The sequence below is a fragment of the Coptis chinensis genome, chromosome 2 (genome assembly GCF_015680905.1).
Source record: "Coptis chinensis isolate HL-2020 chromosome 2, ASM1568090v1, whole genome shotgun sequence".
Lineage (NCBI taxonomy): Eukaryota > Viridiplantae > Streptophyta > Magnoliopsida > Ranunculales > Ranunculaceae > Coptis > Coptis chinensis.
The window spans coordinates 100182751-100206545 of record NC_141457.1 but is presented as its reverse complement, the minus strand read 5'-3'; the positions used below and the strand labels follow the sequence as shown (position 1 = coordinate 100206545).

Sequence of the window (23795 nt, the reverse complement as noted above, 5' to 3'; positions counted from 1 at the left end):
CTCGGACATATCGGCAATCTCAAATCATATAATGAGACTTCGAAAAGCGATATGAGGATACGCAAGTGTACACGACAAGAACATCGAGGGATATAAGGAACTTGGTGAAGTAGTTAACCTCCGTCTGCATGAGAAGATCATGATTCTCGATTAGGAACTTAGAGGGCAACTTGAACGCCCAAATAGAGAGGAGAGAGATCGAGTGGTAAGGGGCGTAAGAAGAGAGCTAAATAAATTTGATGTAATATGATAGGTTTTGGATTATTTTGGATATTATATGATTATATCATAATCATAGATTTTGGACTGCATAATCATAATTATAGGTTTTTAATTTCTTTAATTTTTTCGATTTTGAATTACAATTCTTAGTTTCTTCAATTGCACAATTGTTAATTTCTTAACTTCTATGCACAACTCATAATTTTTCAAGTTCTATGCACTACAGTTCTAATTTTCAGAAAAAACGCACGCGGTTTTGGCAAAACCACGCCCATTAAAGCCCAAGCCCACGCGGTTTTGCCAAAACCGCGCTATAGAACCCCATTTAGCAGCTCAAGCCACGCGGTTTTGCCAAAACCGCGCGGTGTTTTTCAAACCGCGTAAGTGATTTGATACAGCATCAAATCTGGAACCAAATATTGGTCAATTTGGTGTTAGAATTTGGTATTTGATGCTAGGTTGATATCACTGCTAAAGATGCTCTAATAGTGATTAATCGGAATCAGGAATCAGAATTATTAGGATATTAATTTTAATTTAAGTTTTTTCAAACTTGATTTATAGGAAATCGTCAAGCGGCCTAAATAGCTCGATTTTTCAATCTCGCTCAGACCTCAAAAATTTAACTTGTTCAGATCGGTAAAGTAGTGCATAGTGCCTAAGCGTCAATTATTCATCGATTAAACAACGCGTAAAACTACCCAACCCCAAACACCTAAATGTCATTCCAATAGGACTACTAGAAAGCTCTTAAATTTGGCTAGTTTGATAAACCTAGCCAAATTTGTAGCCTTATCTACCAGTTGCCAAAATAAGTTGTTGGGAGACCGACGGTACAATTTCTACTATCCGTTGGTTATTTATGTACAGACGGCAGAAACTTTGCCGCATGTCCCCTATTTTAATTAAATGGACAGACAGTAGAATGACGTAGAAAGTCATTCGTCTATCCAGACACTCAACATGATCTGTTACAACCTAACATACAAGTCGTCGTAGTCCCCCACGGTAGAGCTTCGTAAGTGTATTCTGATTAACACTCACAACCCCAACAAAATATAATGCCAGATATCCTTGTGTTTGCCATTTAAAAAGAAGCAACGTGCACGACAAGTACCTTTTTGGTGTGTACATCTGTGTGTCTGTATCTTGGAAAACCACAAATGTTAGCCTAGTACCAAAAAACAAAAAACAGCTCTTACAGGAAGTAACTGCTCATACATAGTCTCCCAATGAAGATGACACTCGCCTTCTGCAGCACCAAAAAAAGTTTAAAACTGTAAAACACCCCATTCAATGGGACCAAATCCAACTACATCAAATTCAGTACTCGTCCTGATAATTTCAAACTCGTGTCAGCTTTAACAAATCAGCTTACTGCAGTCGATATAGTATTGAATTATCTGGATAACCTTAATACGACAACTACGAATTTGCCTGAAACAAAGTTTTCCATCGAGACAAGAAAGGTATTTTTGGAAGGACGGATAGGAAATAGGATTGAGCTGAATCATCCATGGTGTCTCATTATATTATATCTTTCTGATCTTGCTTCACAAATTTTCCAGTCTTGCTTCCAACACGTTACAGAGTTACTGCACCATGATAATACAAATAACCTTGGAAGCCATAATTGACTGTTTTCTTTTACATATTTTATACAGTGGAGAAAGTGGCACCACCACTGGGTTCATCATCACCATCATACATTGTGGCTAACGCCGTCGGAAATGTCTAAGAATAAAACTGCCAGCATAGAGAGGGTAGTTCTTTTTTATCAGACCCTTTATGCATTTCCAATAAGAAAAATCAACACTCACCGTCCGTCTAACTACGAATAGAATAGACAACGTGAATCTTCAAAATCTGGGTGAAAATCTACCTGTCCAACAAAAATATTCCACACAATGTTAGACTATCCAAATGTACTAAATAGAACTGACAAATATGATGCAAGAATGAGATAGAATGTGTTTCTCACAGTGGAGAAACAAATGCACATGCAAGAAAAAGTTCATCAACATGTACACGTTTCATACAATACACTTGTTGAGTAGGGTAAAGAGTCGCACTCTATCACTAAGTCTTGTAACCCTAATAGGGGCAATATTAGTACTCGTAAAACTCTAACCTATAAATAGGTCTTGTAATCCAAAAAGGAAGTAGAAAACTTTCTCATTATTGTAGATCTGTTTTGGACATCAATAAAAGAACTAGCTTTCGAACCTGTCCTACGAACGGGTGTTGTTATATTAAATTATTCTAAAAAATATTAGCAACTATTCATAGCTATGTGATATGAAAATTATATTAATCACTTATTTAAATTTTTTGCACCACTCTTTATCAACGAAAGCACCAAATCTTAGTAAAACCCGCCGATTTATTTTGGTTGTTATGTTTAATAATAGAAATTTGATTGAAATTTTGTGAGAATACTCAATGTGGCGAAGATGATATTGAAGCTACTTAAATAGCAAGACATTCTCAATCATAATAAAATAATTATAATAAACACTACTTAAAATACAAAACTATACTTGTCGAGATATTATATTCTCCCTATATTTAATACAACTATATTTTGAGGTTATTTCAATGCATTTGCATCAAGTTTCTAATTTTACGTTAATTATTCTTTGAGGCTAGTTCAATATATGTAGTTGGATCTAGTTTCCGATTTTCCATTAATTATTCTTTGAGGTTAATTCAATGTAGTTGTATCAAGTTTTTTATTTTCCGTTAATTATTATTTGAGATTAGTTTAGTACAGTTGCACCAAGTTTACGATTTTCCGTTAGTTATTCATTAAAATTAATTCAGTGCAGTTTCATCTAGTTTTCAATGTTTCGTTAATGACTCTTTGAGATTAGTTAATTGCATTTGCATTAAGATTCCAATTTTCCGTTAATTACTCTTTGAGATTAGTTTAATACATCTGCATCCAGTTTCTGATTTCCCGTTAATTACTTTTGAAGTTAGTTAAGATCTAGTTTCCAATCAATTTCCGGTTATTTATGCTTTGAGGGTAGTTCGATGTAGTTACATCCGGTTTTCAATTTCTAGTTAACTATTCTTTAAGGTTATTTTAATACATTTGCATCCAGTTTCTGATTTTCCGTTAAATATTCATCAAGGATATTGCATCCAATTTCTGATTTTCCGTCCTGTTAGTTAATATATGATTTTAGTTTAATGCAGTTACATCCAGTTTTCTATTTTCCGTTAATTATTCTTTGAGGTTAGTTCAATGCAGTTGCATCCAATTTCTGATTTTCCATTAATTATTGTTCGAGGCTAGTTTAATGCATTTGCAGCAAGTTTTCGATTTCCCGTTAATTATTTTTTGAGGTTTGTTCAATGCAGTTGCATCAAATTTATGATTTCCCGTTAATTATTCATTGAGATTAGTTCAGTGCATTTGCATCCATTTTTTTATGTTTCTATATTCGTTAATTAGTCTTTAGATTAGTTCATTATATTTGCATACAATTTTCGATTTTTCATTAATAACTCTTTAAGGTTAGTTCAATAGATCTGCATCTAGTTTATGATTTATGATTATTTATGCTTTGAGATTTTAATTAGTTCGATGCAATTTCATTTGATTTCTGATTTCCCGTTAACTATTCTTTGAGGTTATTTTAATGTATTTGCATGTAGTTTCTGATTTCCCGTCAATTATTCTATGAGGTTAGTTCAATGCAGTTGCATTTGGTTTTTGATTTCCTGTTAATTATATTTTGAGGTTAGTTCAATGCATTTGCATCCAGTTTTTGATTCATCGTTAATTATTATTTGAGGTTTGTTTGATGCATTTTTGCATATTGTTTCCGATTTACTGTTAAATATTTTTCAAGTATTTGCATCCAATTTCTAATTTCTCATTAGTTATTCTCGACGTTAGTTTAATACAGCTGTATCCAGTTTCCGATTTCTAATTAATTACTTTTTGAGTTTAGTTTATTGCATTTATATAAAGTTTTTAATTTCCCGTTAATTACTCTTTGAGCTCAGTTCAATGTATTTGAATCCAGTTTTCGATTTCCTTTTAATTATCCAATGTGGTGTGTAATACCAACTTTCTACTTATCCATATGTAGTGTCCTTGCAAACATGTCATAAAAATAAATTATGCTTAATTTACTATATTGGATCATCAAACATTATCCAGTTTCCGATTTTTCGTTAATTATTTTTTAAATTATATACCTGACTCATTATGTGGGATCTTCAAAGATTATCTACGAACGGATCCTCACTACTACAGAAAAGCTCATATACCACTGTTATTTACAGTGGTAAAAAGCCTTTAGCCACTGTTTTCATACCGTGGTAACAACCACCGTGACAAATACTTCTAGCAAAACCGTGGGGAAAAGTACCTCTTATATACCACGGTTTTGACTAAAACCGTGGTATTAGGATTTCCAAACCGTGGTTAATAGTCTGAACAGTATGCTCTATTTGATGTGAACCGTGGGGAATAGTGATGCTAAATACGACGGTGGGATAAAAACCGTGGGGTATATAAACTGCTTATACCTCGGTTCTTACCAAACCGTGGTTTATAGTCATTTTAAAAAAAATAAATAAAAACCCCTAATTATTTGATTCTAATCATATTCATTCAACCTGCAACCTGCAACCTGCCCATTTTCACCATATATGTCCACACTGGATTTAAAAACACATTGCTCAAATAAACAATTCATAGTGTAACTCGAACAAAAGAAATAAATTTAAACATCCAACACAGAGACATTGAATTGCTAAAAGAGTTTTGAACTTTTCCAAGTCATCAATAATGAAATAAACATCCAAATTTACTTGTTCTATCAAAATAATAATGACCTAACTTGTTCCATCAATCAAAAGAGCAATCTATTTGTTCTATCTAAAATATAAAAAAAAATGGTGAGACCAAACACCAAACCTTAACTGGAATGGGTCAAAACCTAGCTAAGACACAATGCTTGGCTCGAACGCTCCATTATGCTGGATGAATATAAGAATTTCAAGTCGAACAACATCAAGTTCCTCTTGTGTGTGTGTATCTTTGAGGGATAGATTTGTTATCTGCACGATCAAAGATCATAGAGTAATATAATAACTAAAAAATAAAGAGTAACACAAAATAGAGAATGCTAGTGTATGACGACTTATACCTTATTTTCAAAAGAATTATCGAACAAGCTTCCATCAATTATTAAGAATTGTTTTCCTCTACCTACTGCATTAAAACTAAGGAAGTTTCTAATAAAAAATAGCAATTCTAGTGAGCTTTGTCCCCTTACATATAATCTAAGGAAAAACCAAAAACTAATCAAGAGAAGACTTCTTCCATTCTTTTCATATAAAATACTAGAAAGTTGCACTTTCTCACCTTGACCAAAGATTTGCACCTTCCACGCATTTCCAAACTTTGCATCACCAGGTCTGCATGAGCACCTACAAAGTAGAGGGAGAAACAACACCAAAGTTCATTACAAGGAAACTAGATTAAGTCTAAAAGAGGTTTTAAGTCTAAAGAGATTTTCATTCAAGACTCAGTAGCTATAGGATCGAGTCCCAAAGACACTCATAATCGTAATGAATGCTTATATAATCTATATATGTCCCCTATATGTTTCTTTGCCACAGTTCTTTATAATCTTGTTTATTTCCTCCATCTTCATTGAGTGAAAACGCATTAACTGCTGAGTACTTAAACTCTTAAAAATGCACTCATGCACATAACACTCCCTCTCCTGAAAAAATCGTAATCATTGGACAATTAGCATCTTTGCCCTTACGGCATTATTACACAAATAAATTTTCTAACAGTGGACCATTAAGAGGGTCCAGCTTCAGCAGAAAACATTTAGACCCAATCACACAAATTTACAACTTGTGTTGAAATCATACTACTCGCATTCTTCCACCCTTCTATTAAAACTTTAAAAAAAAAAGAAAAAAGAAAAAGAAAAAGGGAGAGGCAGAACTAAAGAAGAGAGTGGAGAGAGGTAGGAGAAGAAGAGAGTGGAGAGAGGCAGAACTGAAGAAGAGAGTGGAGAGAGGCAAAACTAAAGAAGAGAGTGGAGAGAGGCAAAACTAAAGAAGAGAGTGGAGAGAGGCAGAACTGAAGAAGAGAGGGAGAGAGGCGTAACTGGAAGAAGAGTGGAGAGAGGGAGAAAAAAAAAAAAAAAAAAGTAGGAAAGGAGAAGTGAAGTGAAGAACAGAAGATGAGAGTGGAGAGAGGTTGGTGAAGAAAAAGAAAAAAAAAAAAAGTGGGAGAGGACTAGAGGAGAAGAAGTGAAGAACAGAAGAAGAGAGTGGAATTTTTTGGAGAAGAAAAGGAAAAAAAAGAAGTAGGAGTGTAGAACGCACCTTGAGAGTGGAGAGAAGACCTGGAGCGCGGGAGTGGAGGAGTGAGATAGTTGAAAGTGAGGAACAATCATCAGTAGAGCTCCCTTAGACATTACAACTAACCCAATGAACTGCTCCCATTCCTATTGAGCTCCCTTAGACATCATCAAGATGTCATCTAGCTTAGCCATCATCAAATATGTCATACAAAGATATACTTACATTTTAACATAACTTAGGCATAAAACAAAAGAATATCTTGCATTTCTTTTTGAAAGATACTAGAAAAATGTTATTCGAAACAAAATGTTAAGTTTTCCCACACTTTAATTTTAGTTCCGGATGCTCAAACCGTGAAGCGGTACTTGAAAAGAGGGTGACATGTCTTACCCAATTTTGCTTGGAGCATTATCTACGAGGAGTGCCTCCATGGCAGTGGTGCATCTTCTATCGCTAGGCAATCCTACCTTAGGACTCACGAGCTATTTGAGAACCATAGCCAAATGTATTCAATGATGCAAGACAAATTGTGTAACGATTAGGGCACTTGAAAAACTAAAACATAATATGTGATCATAATACGGGAATTCATATATGATAGTGATAACCTCGGTGTGCCTTCGGTTCTTAGGCATGAGGCCTAGGCCTCAAAGGCCAACTATCGTGAACTCGCGCACATCTCTCCCTCGCAGGCTTTACTTCTAGTATGTATTTTCGAGATCAAATGGAAATGTCAAGCTTCCTGAGGTCCCGAATGTGAAGTTGGGGTATCAAGACTCTGCGATTGAAATTCTTCAAAAAAATTCGAGATACTAATAACCCCTTTCTTTTCCTTAATCTTTAAAGTAGTACAAGGGGCTAAAATATGAAAGTATACTCATATGGAATGAACCAGGGATAACAAGAAAGAACCTGAGGGGTTTGCATGTGATGGAAACCCATGTGATGAGCGTAGGAGAGGGAGAAATCGGCATTTCGTGATCCCGTTCGAAAATTAACTCCATTTAATCTTGAAGGGCAAGTTGGAGGTTGATTTAGTGAGAGAGCTGGAATAGTTTGATTAACTAATGGCAGCCTTGGTAATTGCATTGATCGGTGGATGGAAGGCATGGAATGATGTGTACCCATTCCCATACCCATTCGTGATATGTAGTCTTTGGACACTGAAACATCATCGGCGCATTGGCCATACCACTCCCCATCCACATCATCCGAAATACGATACCAAATGTTAGTTAGCTCGATGCATTGCTTCTTAGTTTGCTCTGGGGCTTTCGTTATGCATTACACAAAAACGAAGCATTAGGGATCTTCCGACTGAACTTGTGGCGAAGTGACTTCAAGTACTCTATAGCTTCATCTAGCATCGATGCTTTGTCCGATCAGATAATTGCCATTACTTTAGTAACAAAACAATAAATGGAAGAGTTGGCCAACGAAAAGAGTATGAGACATAATATATATAATTAAGCCATCTACAAGAAAACAAAATGCTTTTATGTGAATCATATCCGATCCCTAAATAAATTAAATAATCGAGTTCACGATTAAGTTAAGTTCATGATACCGACCTACCTAAAAATTATTTTGAACGATAAAAGATTTTAGTGGTTGATTTAAAAACTTTTGATGCAACAAAGGTACATCACTATAGTTGACTACTTAAACTTAACAAACTATCGGTGAACCTTGCAATGTTGTGGGTTGTTTTGCTTTGTCGAGTACAAAATGAGACAAGGCAAATGGCAAACCTTGTTACAATGAGGTATTAATTCTTGAAGTGCTATCATCTTCTCATTGATTCGTCCCTCCCTCTGCATTAGTAAAGCGGTTCCCATAAGAAAGGTATATACATACACTAATCTTTGGAAATGGTTATATTATGATTCTCACCCTCTCTCGACAGATTATGAACCTCAAGAAAGACGGCTTCTTACGGGTGGATCGATCATGGAGGTGCCTTATTTGTATTGGCAGACTCAAACTCAAAGATCCTACATGATTATAACAATTACAATATTATAACCAGTGATTGCGTTATGCAACATGCACGCAAAACAAAATATGGGAGAGATTAAAGAGTTCGACCTCGCTATGGTACTTTCGATTCATCGGCATCTCTTCCTTTCCTTTTGTGACTATGAATGCTTGCGATTGTCATGCGTGTACCTATGAAACTACCCCCAGATCCACCGAGGATGAAGTGATATTCGCCTCAAGAGTCTCAAGAAGCCTCTCTCTCACCTGAGGAAACACCTTTCTAGTATCCTCCTTCGCGGGACCTTGAAACATGCCCGTGGAACCAACCCCATTACTTGAAACCCGACTCAAATCGGTCTCATTTGGCGGTTGGTTGTCGCCACAAATGACTTGATCCAATTGTCATCACGGAAGACTCGCCAAAGTCTCCTCCGCTCACAAGGCCGGACCCCGACCCTCCCGATTCGACCATTTGATAAGCCATTTTCAGCTTTCAATGGCCTTGAAAAATGAGGAAAATTTCCTACTCTATCCAATCCCTCCAAACTAAGATCTTTTCGTTGCATCGGTAACTTTCGGTCTTGAAGAAGGTAATGAATTCTCTACAAAAATGGATTCGTGGACTGCCTAAAGAGGGGTTTGTGGTCTTGTACTACTAGTGGTGAGAACATTTGTTTTCTTCAAGCACCAAATTTGACATACTTCTCTCCTTCAAAATGCTTGATTGTCTTCTCTTTCTCAATTGGATGGGAGTTTGACAACCAGATAAGAAATTGGAGCAAAACTTCTAAGATCTAATGAATCTTCAAGTGGGTATTGGATCCATGATGCGTTTCATCTTCTTCAATTAAAGTACTCAAATTCATATAAGAGTCACCATCCTTCATAGGATGAACATACTTTTTTTTGTTCTGAGTCATTATGCACTGAAATCTTTATGTTGCTTTGATTCTTTGCATAACAAGAAATGGGTGGTCCTCTTCTCTAGCTAGCCAAGCTCCTCGCTTTCCATTTTCCTTTGTTGCTAGCTTCTCAAGCCTCATTTTCTTAGCAAAAGAAAAAGATAAGTATTAAAACACCGCTTGATCTTCCTTTTCTAAAGAATGTCCCCTTTATCCAACCATAATACCTAGCAACTCCTTCATAAAAATATAAGAACAAAGAAAGTATGTATATTAGTATTTCATTAACATACTGAAAGATATGAAGGCCGGATTCATGCAAAAACAGTGAGAGCTTCATAGCTTTTCTCCAACTACTCAATACTAACACCACTTACAAATCAAGATTTCCACTACGTTATTAAAGCTACTAAAAAAATTGATAAGACAAAATTAAGTGCATTAAAACAAATATAAACCTGTGACCCCCAGGTGAATCCCCCCTTTTTATTTTCTTAGTCCCGATCCCCCCACTTTGTTAACTCCTGCATGTATAAGTTAAGCATTAAGATAGTAGGTACAAAGTAATATTGTAATACTAGCAAGAGGGGCATACAAATTAGAATCACTATCCATTAGGTTGGGGATAACAAAGTTGAAATTTTGAATAAGGAATGCATGTACTACACCCTTGTTTTACAAATCAAGCAACAGGAAGAAAAATACCATCCTCACTTCAAACAAAGTTTTTGTCAAGGAGACAACTTTGTAAGTAATCGAGTTCTACTATGAGAGAACTCTTCCCACAGAGCATCATTGCCAACTGAATTCTTTTCTAGAGTAGGACAACCATTAATTACTCCATGTGCTGGAAAACACTTATAGGTTAATGGTTAAAGAGTAAACCCTTTATCACTAAAATAAGGGTTAACTACATATTTGGTATCAATGTTGGCATGAGGATAAACTCCAAACCTACATGAAATAGTCACATGCTCCAAGGATGATGCTTAGATGACTATACAAAGAACTAGAGCTTAGCATAAACAAGCTAGGGCAACCCATTCACAAAAAATGTCATATATTCCATAAAACATGTACCAAAGAGCCTCTCTACTGACTCAAACCTGTACCAATATGCAAATTGCAATAAATTATTCCTTTTTCCAAACCCTAGAGCGCGCAATTCAAGTGTATATCCACACTTTCTTTCAATTGTATGTGTGTTCGCTGGATTCTCACAATTAACACTCTTTAATAGTATAATACATTGGGGATCGACCCACGTTGTTTTAGATTCGAGTGCTCTTGAAAATTTATGTTCTCAAACAGAAATTTAACTAAGTACACAAGATTGTGGTAATATAAAATGAAACAAACTGATCGAGGATCCCTTAATTGGCATTTTAACCTAAACCAAATAATAGATAAGAATAGATTCGATTTTAGTACTTTTTAATAAGCAACCTAAACTCTTGTTCCAACTTTCTATCAAATTTACAATCTCTAGTGAAATTATATGATGTATCTCTCTTGAACAATCAATCAAATAAAGACATCTATATATACAAAGAACAGTTCTCGATGAAGAATTTCTTCAAACATTTCATACATACCGATGAATTCTAAGAACACGAAATAATAGCTCACGAATGATTGGAATCTGAAAAGTTCATCACCACTTCATCTTCTTTCACATCAATCTTCAAAAAGTGAACAAGGAAAGAAACCCAATCCCCATTTTTCACTGTTTTAAGGAAAGCCCCCGCCCAATACGGATACCCAACTGATTAATTCCACGAAAAATCACATCCCCAAAAAGGTGATTTCAAAGAAGAACCTAAAATTCTTAGTTTTTAACCTAATAAGTTGAAATCACATTAAATACTCCTGAAATCCTAACTCAACTATCCTTAAATTTCTTCTAAACCCTAAATAGCAGATGAAAACACACCGATGTTTCTGCAAAAATAAAGGATCAAATGAGAACATGAAATAGAAGTTGAAAACGCGGTGTTGAATAATTTGGTGAAACCACCAAGTTAAGAACAGGGTGGCTAGTTTACAACTACAGAAGTGAGAGAGAGAGAGAGTTGGAAGAGTGGGCTATAGGTGATAGAGAGATGACCAAGTTGAGCGCTAAGAGTGTTCTCTTAATTATATATTTTTTTTGTTCCCACGGTTGGGCCAAGATGGCTGAGATTTAGTTGTTTCCATTATATTGTGGAACGGGTCACAGTGGTAAATAAGAGTACTTATGTCCTTTGTTTCCATAGAAAACGGTGGTAAGCAATAGTTCTTATGTCCTTTGTTTCCGCAAATTAGTGGTATATGATAGTTCCCAAAAGATTTTAAAACTTATACCGTGGCAATTTGTAATATACCACTGTTTTTGGCAAAACCGTGGGTATTGAATTGATACCAACCGTGGTATAAGTGCTTTTTTGTAGTAGTGCCTGTCATATTAATTATTATGAAAAATATATTCAACTGTATATGCATAACTATTATATACATATATTATATTGCCCACTCATCCAAATTTCTTATAACATGAAAATCTTACGTCTTTCTCTATTAAAAAAAATAACTCGCCATTGATAAAACCCTTCAACTTCATTTGTTGTTTAATAATAGAAGTTTGATTGAAGTTTTATGAAATTGTCTAATAAGATAAAATTCATATTGAAGCTACTTGAATAGCAAGGTGTTCCCAATTATACGAAAAAAGATTAGATAAACACCGTTTTAAATGCAAAACTATACTTATGGAAATATTCCCACAACATATAACACAACTATATTTTGAGGTTAGTTCTATGCATTTGCATCCAATTTCTGATTTTCTGTCATTTATTTTTTGAGGTTAATTCAATGTAGTTGCATCCAGTTTCCGATTTATTGTTAATTATTCTTTGCTGTAGTTTAATGCATTTGCATTCAATTTCTAATTTACTGCTAATTATTTTTCGAGCTCAGTTAAATGCATTTGCATCTAGTTTCCGATTTTCCGTTAATCATTTTTTTAGATTAGTTTAATACATTTGCATCCGCCCGTTTCGATTTCTCGTTTATTATTGATGAGGTTGTATTTGCATCTAGTTTCGATTTCCGTTAATTATTGTTTAAGGTTAGTTCAATGAATTTGCATCCAATTCCTGATTTTCCATTAATTATTTCTTGAGGTTAGTTCAATGCATTTGCATCAAATTTATTTTTTGAAATTAGTTTAGTGTAGTTGCATCCAGTTTCCGATTTCCCGTTAATTATTTGTAAAGATTAGTTTCACATATTTGCATTCTATTTCCAATTTATAGTTATTTTTTTAGGTTAGTTCAATACAGTTGCATCCAGTTTCCGATTTCCCGGTAATTTAATCTTTGAGGGTTAGTTCAATGCATTTGCATCCAGTTTCCGATTTCCCGATAATTATTTGTTGGTGTTAGTTTGATGTATGTGCATTCAAGTTTTGATTTTCCGTTATTTATTCTTTGAGGTTAGTTTAATGCAGTTGTATCAATATTCTAATTGTCCATTAATTAATTTTTAAGATTAGTTTAATGCTTGCATGTGCATCCAATTTCCGATTTCCCGTTAAATATTATTTGAGGTTAGTTCGATGTATTTGCATCTAGTTTTCTGTTTCTCATTAATTGTTCTTTGACGTTAGTTTCATGCAGTATTATATATATTTAAAAATATTTGTTATTATTGGGGTTTTTTTTTTCCAATTGCTATTATATATTTTGTGATGTTATTTTTTATATAATTTAATTTTCCACATGTAATTTGTTTTGGTTTGGTTTGGTTTGGTATATAATTTATTTAAGCCCAACGTCTATTTTAACTAAATCAATAGTTATATAATTTATTTAAGCCAACGTCCGTTTTAACTGAATCTCGTTATTCCGCTAAAATTGGAAATTATAAAATTTATAAATTTAATTAGAATATATCGTAATTATTGTGGCATGTGGTTTTTGAATCTTTAACTATGACTAAATTTTATACCTCAAATTGATTCAACTTTATTTGTTATGCCCATATATATATTGCATACAATACAATTTTATTTGTTTTTGGTGTACACTATTACTTATTTTATGATTAGTTTATTTTTTTTTTCCTTTTTTTCCATTTACATGTGTGGTTAACAAATGCATAAAGTAAATGTTTAAACAACTCAATTCATTTTTTCTTTGTTCTTTCATTGTTTCATTATCATTTTCTAGAAAGAAACTTTGTTATGTTAAACTTCGTCTGAGATTAGTGTGGAAACTATTATTTGTATGTAAGGATTTTAAGAAAATCGTTTTTGGTTGAAAATATTATTTTTTGCAATTTAGTTTTTTTTTTCCCGTAATTAGCTATATATTTTAGAAAAAATTGGACATTCTGTGAAACTCTAGATGAGATTGTTTATTTATTTATATCTTACTTTTTTATAATTAGTAATAGAGTTTAGAAAAAATTTGAGTCTCTAGATTGCTCCAAAAAATAGATTGGTGAGAGTATAACTATAATATATATCTAAAGATTTGGATTTTTTTTTTCCGTAATTAGTATTAGAGTTTAGAAAAAGTTGGAAACTCTGTAAAGCCTTGAAAAATAGAGCCAAGAGGGTATAGCTATAATATATATCTAAAGATAAGAGAAAATCCTAGAAGATATTTTTCCTCCATTGTTAATCTTCTCCTCTTTAATAATCTTTTCTATCTATTTTTCCTCCATTGTTTGGATCAAGTTCAGATAATAATCCAATCCAAAATAGGTAATTTGAAGACTCTTACAAGTTACGTCATTGTTCTTGTTTGCAAATAAACGTCTCAACAACTTACTGTCAATTTTTCATGCGCCATAATAATCTAACCTAATGACATTAAGCATGTCCAGTACACCTTCTGAACTGTTGCAACTTTGACTGTAAGCCTAAGGATTGCCACAGAAATAAGCTACATGATTATATAACTCAAGACCATGTCATTCTCCCCAATGCTGCAAAGGACTTCTTTTCCACTTCCTTCCTCCTTCTCTCCCTCTCAATCAGCCCAAAGCATCTCATCTGAATCTCCTAACCTATGAAAAGTGACTTAAAAAATAATAAAATCTAGACGATGGCACTCTACCATTACCTCAAATTGATTTTCATGGTAGATATGTTGGAATAAAATGGCTTTTGGACAACAATAATTTGTATATCGAAGAAAACATTTGGTTTGCAAGATTTTCTACCACATCTTCCATAAAAATCATAGCTAGAAGCAACATGGAATAAGAACAAGGAGCATATGCAAACATAATTTATACCTAATTGTAAATTGCAATTCCCATGATTTAAGAACGACTTGTCTATTAATCTGATACACAGCTTGAATGGAGTGAAAACAAAATCAAGATACTTCTCTTTCCATCAATGACACTTGGTCAGTTGGCCAAAGATATAAATGTTGATAACCAAAAGAAGCTAAAACTTAGATGTGTGCTCAAGCATCCATACATATACACTTTTCGTGATATCCCTGTGATTTAAAACTTCATATTGCCCCAGATTAAAAAAACTATGAAGTATCACGACAGAAACGATGAATCAGATTAAAAGAACAAATAAAAACAGCATCACCATATAAAGCATGCTATGAAAAGTTAGCCTACAGTCTGTTGGCTTAAAGCCTTGGTTAAACTTGTAAATATATAGAACAAGTACTTAGTAGCAAGAATCTCAACAATAAAGGTCGAAGCATTTGGCGAGAAAAAAATATTGAGAGAAAAGGGCCTGAAATGAAAGAGCCCATACTTTAATGTAGTCGACTCCACATCCTATCTTTTTCTCAAACTCCGAATGATATGGAAGTAATCTTTCTCAAATTGTTTTCTCGTGCTCAGGGCTCAATCTGTCACCACTCCCGTACCTTCAATATGAATATAAATTTGAAAATAAGTATCACTAACACCATGAAAATTGCTACAATAAAGAATAAAACTTTAAAAATGCACCAAGAGTAAGGAATAAAGCCTACAAGCGTCAGGTACTAAAAGAGAGCTAATGTTGAATAAAAATTCAAATGGAATATAAGAGAAAAAGGTAACACAGTCTTGTTTAGTTACTTGCATAAAAAGAAAAATATTTACTATCCAAAAACAAAAACAATATCTAAGCTGCTATTATGTAATGACTATTTGAAGGGAAATAGCACAAATATAGTGACGAAAAAATAATTCATTGATTTCCACACATGAACAAACTAATTTTTTTCCCTTGGCTACCTCAAAAGCCTTCAGCTCTTCTAACATAGCAGCAAAAAAGTCAACCTCTCACCTATTTTTTCGTTTTCGTTTTCTTTTTCTTTTGGGATGGTAAAAACAAATTTTATTAGCAAAAAGGAAGAAATGTCAATACAAAGTAACAACTCCCACGTGGACTAGCCAATAGTCTCTAATTCCTGCTCCACTTTTCCAAGTGTAATACTGTGAATCATAGTACAAAATATCAAACAATGTAAAATATCCCCAAAGAGAGGGATATATTCACGATACATATCAAGAAATTGAGTATCGATACACCAATATCCTGATATTTTGTACTATGCTGTGAATAGCCTTAAGAAGATGCTAGGACTAAGGGACTACAATTTAAGGGCATGAAAACCCAAGACGAAGATATGTGGAATAACCATTCAGCAAAATGCTATAAGGAGAGGCCCAAAAATATAGCACTATTACATCCCTGCAACACAAGTGATTGACTGCATACAAGATGAAACCTAATCCTGACTTGTTCGAAGACAAATTAATTTCATCCAACCGCACAGGGTCAGCTTAACAGAATAGACTAGACAACCAATTAATTTATGGTAGTCTCTCAAGCATGGAAAATACAATTCTCTATCTCTTTCCAAAGGTTCCAATAGATGTTGCTTAATGTAAAACCATTGATGAAAAGGACACAAGAAGAACCTTTGTTGAACGTATTTGAAAAACAATAGTGGTTAAAGACTCATCATCCCCAACTTTGAATTGGAGAATCACTTTCGCCTTAGGGGCGTGCTGACCTTAAACAAACATGCAAATCAATTTTCATATTACAAGTTTGATTGAATTTCATGTTGTTAAACATAAGAACTAGTGAACTATAATATAGGATAGACCTAGGTTACATTGACACGGGCACGCGTGTCGGTGTCCGACATGGATACGGGGTGTCGGATATGGCAAGCTGTGGGAGTTCGACACGGGAACACAGATATGAATAATTAATTAATTTTTTTAATAGATATAAAATTTATAAATTAGAAGTTTTTTCAGAAAATGAGAAAAACAGTGATAAATAGGGGAAAAAAGTATTGCATACTAAACAAATATTAAAGTGACTATTAAAGTGATAGAAATATAAAATGAGCATACAAAATTGACTAGTTTAGGAACTTACAAAGTTGTAAAATATGCAAGCAAAGAGAATTGCAAGTTGCAAATAATCTGTAACCTAATCCACTAATCTTGTAGCCCAAAATGTATCGCACATACTGATATTTTTTAAACAAGGCCCAAGCCCAGTCAACTTCTCACTAAGATTGTCCCAACATACAAACCCTACCTCTTCTCAAAAATAGATTTGGTGCAAGATGCAGCCGCCAACCACACCTACCAAAAAAGAAGAAAAACCAGATTCTTCTTCATCATTGAAAACAGATCGTCATTGTCGAAAACCAGATCGTGTTTTCTTCATCAAAGAAAACCAGATCGTCGAAAAGCAGGTTCTTCTTCATCATTTACTACTTTTTCTAGTCGTTTTTGTGTGCTGTCTTTTCTCTACTTTTTTTTCTAGTTGTTGGCTTCTTTTGCTTTCCCCCCGACAAAATTTTTCTTTACTAGTGGTCAGCCCGAATTTCCCAAGATTTAGCTGTGTCGACATCGCCAACACACATTTTTTAGATATTGCCGTGTCCATGTAACCTAGGGATAGACCTATTACGGGGCTTTGGGAGGTATCGATATGGAGTTCCAACGTTCAAAGCTTCTATTTCATGAGACCAAAAAAATGAGTGGTTGCTCCACTAAATCTGAAATGATTTTCTAAGTTGCATCACTGCGGCTAACAGTGTTACTATCCATTTGCCTTTGGTAAATAACAGAGCATAAGTTCACATCCAGATGGTACTTAGTAGATATGGCCCTTCAATAGTTCAAGCCAAAGGAAGGCAGGACGCCAAAAAGGTGTTACATGCCTCATTCAAAAAATTGCAAAGAGAATAGCAAAAGATCAACATATCTATTTATACCGTTTTATAAGACGCATTTGGTGAGCCTTGCATTTCCTTTTGAGAGTATGTTGAGTAGGGTTTTATGGTGATACACCATCCTATTGATAAAAAAAAAAAAAAAAAAAAAACAAATTTTGTAGGGAATATATCTCCTTGGCTGGAAAATGATTGCTCGTGCCACAATCCAAAACCTGACAAGAGTGTTTCACTTTGACTGACCATGTTAAGACTTCGTAGAGAATGACTTGCCGCCTTCCCATGTCCATAGTCGTCTATTTCATTCCCAAAGTTTGCACTTGCTTCACACATATATATTGAAAAGAGCGCAGAGATCATCAACTTCCCAATCATGAACTTCTCCGCTCTATACAATATATTTAGCAATGCTAACTCTTTTATTTCTTGCAATCTCACAGTAATTTGAAATTACTTTGAGTAGCTTATCATGAATCAGTTTATCATCCCATAACAAAATAGAATTGTCATAACTAACCTCATTCCCTTACTCGCCGATTTACAACTAAGGTGTAACAAACAAAATGCGTTATAACTATATTAATCCTAGTTTTAATAATCATCACAAGTATTTAATGATAAAAAAAAAAACTTACTTTCCAGAGTGAAGTAGCATTCTAACAAAGCCAACAAGTGGAACAGTATCTTCCAAAATCTGGTCTTCCCAATCAACCCAATCCTTCTCATCTTCCCTTTTTTCCTCACTCTCACTCTCATTATTCTCCTCGTTCAAATCATTATTATTAATTGACGACACGTACGTCACCCACATCCAAAGCTGAAATGACCGGCTTTTTAAGTAAATCAGGGCCGAAGGGTCTTGTTTGACTACTTTATCACCGTCGGAGCCGGTTTTAAGGGAATGGAATGTTAGAGTGTGTGGACCGAAAGGAATAGTCCCACATTGAACAAGAAAGGAGTTCATCATGGGTTGATAAAGTGGGAAGATCACTAACTAAGCATCGGCGCTTTTTAAGATAAAACCCCACACCTGTGGCCAAGATGTGCCCAAGCCCAATGGGTGGTTAAGTGGGGGACAATATCTGGTATTAGTTATCCCACTGGCGTGAGCCCAGTGCCGGTAGTGTGCGGAGTGTCCTATCAATCCGGTATCGAGCCGATGGGTTCTGGGACAAAAGGCAATCGATCATGCGAGAATCAAGAGACGAAATCATTCAAGTCAAAGCGCCCAATAAGGCCGCAGAACTCAAAGCGGAGTTGCTTTAACGGCGTGCGGATTATTAACAGAAGATTGGTGCCTCTGGATGTTGTAGAGATTCGAGAGGGTGTAACTCGAGTTGGATCTAACAACATGGAATGATGTTCGAGGTGGAGTAGGCTCTGGGGTTGAGAAAAAACCTCCTCCCTCAGAGGCCCGCATTACACCGTGAGCTCGCATGGATCGTGCTCGACGATGAACGAATGTACTCCCTTGGAGTTCGGTCTAAGGTGGAGATACTCCCTTGGAGTTCGGTCTAAGGTGGAGATACTCTCTTGGAGTTCGGTCCAAGGTCTCTTGGAGTTCGGTCCAAGGTGGAGATTGTTAGAGTGTGTGGACCGAAAGGAATAGTCCCACATTGAACAAGAAAGGAGTTCATCATGGGTTGATAAAGTGGGAAGATCACTAACTAGTACAAACAACAACAACATTAATAAGAACAAGAAAAAGAATCAAGAAGCTAATGTTGTTGAGATGGTAGATGACGCTTTGATATGTTCGATGGAGCACAAGGAGTCTTGGGTACTTGATTCCGCAAGATCTTTCCATGCTACCTCACATCGAGAGTTCCGAGAACTACAACCGGGGTGACCTTTGAACGGTCTTTCGGTGATTGACCAACCTTGTGACATTGTCGGCAAAGGGTGATGTGCATATCAAGATGAATGGCTCGCCATGGTTATTGAGGGACGTCCGACATGTTCGGATTTGAGGAAGAATTTGATTTTCGTGGGGCAATTGGCAAGTGAAGGATTTGTTCGTCTTTACCGGTGATACTTGGAAGGTCTCGAAGCGGTTCATTGATTGTTGCAAATGGTAAGAAAGATGGTACTCTACATGACCGCACATGGTTGTGAGTCGATTCTTTCGTGGTACATGGCAAAGAGGATCCCGAATGTTTGGCACCGCAGACTTGGTCACACGAGTGAGAAAGGAATGAAAATCCTTCACTCTTCCGTAAACTCCCAAAGTTACGATCGGTGAAATTGACTTACGCGGAGAACCGTGGTATTTGGAAAGCGTAAGCGGGTGAGTTTTCGGAGAATGGGTCGACTCAAAGCTAGAAGGCTCGAGTTGATACATACAGATGTCCGGGGCCGACTAATGTCTCTTCACTTGGCGGAAAGTCATATTTTGTGACTTTCATTGATGACCATACTAGGAAGGTGTGGGTCTATTTCTTGAGACACAAGTCGGAAGTATTTGAAGTGTTCAAGACTTGGAAGGCCATGGTTGAGAATGAGACAAGCTTGAAAGTAAAAGAATTCGAGATCCGGACAACGGTGGAGAGTATGAGGATTGGGTTTTAGAAATCTTGTCGGTCGACAATGGCATCAAGATGGAAAATACTTTGCCGGGGACACCTCGCCAGAATGGGGTGGCAGAAGCGGATGAATAGAACACCGACAGAGAGAGCTAGGTGTATCATTACACTAGCAGGCTTGCCTGCCAGATTCGGGCGAAAGTGTTAGCACCTGGCCAGACTTACCCGATCAATAGAGGACCATCGGTGCCTTTGGATTTTAAGATTCCGAGAGAAGTGTGGAGCGGGAAGGATGTGAACCTTTCCCATTTGAAGGTGTTTGGTTGTGTGTCCTATGTTCACATTAGTGACCAAGCTAGAAGCAAGCTTGATGCTAAGTCACTAAAGTGCACCTTCATCGGCTATGGCGGTGATGATTTTGGGTATCGCTTTTGGGATGATCAAAATCGGAAAATCATTCGTAGTAGTAGATGTTGGTTTAATGAAAAGGTGATGTACAAGGACGAGATGATGCACAAAACCAAGGAATCGGGTACAGAGCGCACGTAGTATGTTGAGTTGGAAGACTTTGATGTAAGTCGTGGTATAGTGGGAGCCCCACGGTCAGGAGGATGACAAGAGTAGTGTATTTCGAGGAGAATAATGAGGATACTACACCACGAGTCCATCTCCACCTCGTGCCCCAAGGAAGACATCCGGGCCACATGTACCGAAGTTCTAGATATCCGCCTCCACCTATGTGAATTACTTGCTACTTATCGATGGTGGCGAGCCCCAATGCTATGATGAAGCATTGGAGGTGAGTGATGCAAGCAAGTGGGAGCTTGTTATGCAAGATGAGATGAAGTCCCTCATCTCCGTGGCACGTGGGGAGTTAGCCAAACTACCCATGGGCAAGAAGGCTCTACAGAACAAATGGGTGTATAGAGTCAAAGAGGAACATGATGGTCCGAGAGATACAAGGCAAGGCTAGTAGTCAAGGGTTTTCGCCAGTGAAGCGGCATTGACTTCACAGAGATATTCTGTGGTGAAACCGAATACTATTCGGTCGGTGTTGAGTATTGTTGCGGTGGAAGATTTGTATCTTGAGCGGTTGGATGTTAAACCGCCTTCCTCCATGGTGACCTAGTTGAGGAAATTTATATGCAAAGAACCGGAGGGGTTTCATCAAGAAGCGGTAAAGAGAATATGGTATGCAGCTCGAAAGAGCTTTGTATGGTTTGAAACAAGCCCCTAGGCAAAAGGGTACGGGGAAGTTTGATAACTTCATGCAAGGAAATGGCTACTATAAGTGCAACGCCGACCATTGTTGCTACTTCAAGAGGTTCGACTCGGCTACATCATCCCTTTGCTATATGTTGATGATATGTTAGTAGCGAAGTTCGATATGTCGAAATGGGAGATTGAAAGAGAAGTTAGCAAGTGAGTTCTCTATGAAGGATTTGGGTGCTGTAAAAGCATTCTAGGGATGAGGATCGAAGAGATAAGGCGAAAGGTATTCGAGTTGTCTCGGTGAGTATATCGAGAAGGTATTGAAGAGGTTCAAGATGGGTAGTGCTAAAACCGGTTTGCACACCTTTGGCGATCCACTTCAAGTTGTCCAAGGAACACTCTCCCAAGATCTGTTGAGGAAAGAAACTTCATGGCTAAGGTACCATCGCCCGCCATTGGAAGTCTTATGTATGCCATGGTTTGCACACGTCCGGATATAGCCCAAGCAAAGGGGAGCCGATAGATTTATGTCTAATCTTGGCAAGCAACATTGGGAAGCCGTGAAGTGGATATTGAGATATCCGAGAGGTACTACGAGGAGAAATGCCTATGTTATGGAAGGGGTGTTGTGAACCCGCAAGGGTATGTGGATGCCGACTTTGCGGTGAGGTAGATCGCAGAAGAAGCACTCACCGGTTATGTCTTTATGGGGGTGCTACCGCAGCCGAAGTTGGATTTCGATTCTAAGATTGTTGCTTTGTCTACCACGTATGCAGTATGTGGCCGCTACGAGGCAAGCAAAAGAGATGATCCGTTCTGTGGATTGATGGAAGAGCTTGGGATGAAGCAAGAGAGAAGTGTGTTACACAGTGATAGTCAGAGTGCTATACATCTTGCCAAGAATTCCGCCTTTCATTCTAGGACCAAGCACATTGGTCTCCGGTATCATTTTATCCGATCTCTGTTGGAGGATGAGGTTTTCGCACTTCGAGAAGATCCAAGCGGAGTGAGAATCCCGGCGGATATGTTGACCAAGGTTTCATCGAGAAGTTGAAGTTGTGTTCAACTTCGGTGGGTCTTCTTGCTTGAAGACCATGATGAATGAGCCGAGTGTTTCTTTAGTTTTTTGGATTTGGATTGAGTTGTTACAATTGAGATGTGATGTGCATGAAGAATCTCGAAGGTTCCAAGTGGGAGATTGTTGGGTTGGTGGAACCGCCGAGCTTTTGCGCCCGGTTGTCCGTGATACCACACTCACCCTGGTACTGATGAAGAGGGCGCGCCGACCGGCCGTCCATGGCCGCAAGGCTTTCAAGCAATTTGAAAGCCTAAAGAAGAAGAGGCGGCTTCACCTAAGCCGCGACTCGGCCCAGCCTTTATTGAAGGGGGCGCTCACCTAAGCTCGCACTCGCGCTCCAGCTTTATTGAAGAGGGCCACGCCACCTAAGCGCCAAGACTTTCAGCGCCCAAATTTTTTAATGATATACCGCACCACCTACGGGCGCCAAGCTCAATTGCGCCCAAGCCCATTTACTTCCCCTTTGTCTATGTACACCTATATAAAGGAAATAGATTAGGGTTTTGAAGAACAACTTTGAGAGATTCATTTCTAGGGTATTGTGGGAGCTCTGTTGAGCTAGGGTTTGAGTGAGGCCTCTTCTTATTGATTCTTGATCTCTTGTAAACTCTCCAATCTTTGTTATAAAGGAAACTCGGCTCTTGTGTGTGGATGTAGGTAACATTTACCGAACCACCTAAATCTTTGTGTCTCTTTGCATTGTTACTTCCATTATTATTGTTGCTATGGATTGTGATGATATTGTAGTGGTTTTGCTTTGTTGAGGTTGTTGTGATAACTACCAAAGTCTTGGGTGGGTGATTTCCTTGGTGTGATCTCCAAGTTGAAATCATTTGGGATAGAAAGTAGCTAGATTGAGGTGTGACCTTCTAGTGAAATCTCCCAACATGGAAATATGTTATGGTTTGAAATAGATAAGTGAAGGAGTGAAGTGAGTAAATGGGGCAGGTGCCAACTTAATAAAGTCTGTAAAACATTTGGGTGATGATACTAGAGGTATGTCGCTCGAACCCGCAATCATCAAAGAGTTACTGATCTCATTTAAAATAGATTTGTCAATTGAAAAAAAAATGAGTAAGTGAAGTAAGGAAAATAAGTGGAGGTTAGTTTGTTGAGATTGAAATAAGCATTGCAAGTTTTTTTTTAAGTGAGAGTGAGTGTTTAGTGTTATTTGGTTTTCATCATCGCTTTTGATTATGTGCTTTTTTTGGGGTTTTGAAGTCGTGAGGAGTTTAACTCTAGAGGACAAATCGGTCGAAAGAGAAACTCTAGAGGACACGTTATTTTTGTAATCACTCATAAAGACCAGGTGGATGAA

The 23795-nt window shown here is 36.7% G+C and overlaps 1 protein-coding gene across 1 annotated transcript; it reads right to left on the bottom strand.

Moving 5' to 3' along the window:
• Nucleotides 1-1722: 1722 nt before the first annotated feature.
• Nucleotides 1723-23649, bottom strand: LOC147519608 (DCL-like protein). Its single transcript, XM_086591178.1, is given in 5 exon segments — nucleotides 1723-2039; nucleotides 2042-2104; nucleotides 15226-15340; nucleotides 18301-18572; nucleotides 23371-23649. Coding segments are annotated over 4 exon segments (456 nt in total). The 5' UTR covers nucleotides 18477-18572; nucleotides 23371-23649; the 3' UTR covers nucleotides 1723-1937.
• Between the last annotated feature and the right edge of the window lie 146 nt (nucleotides 23650-23795).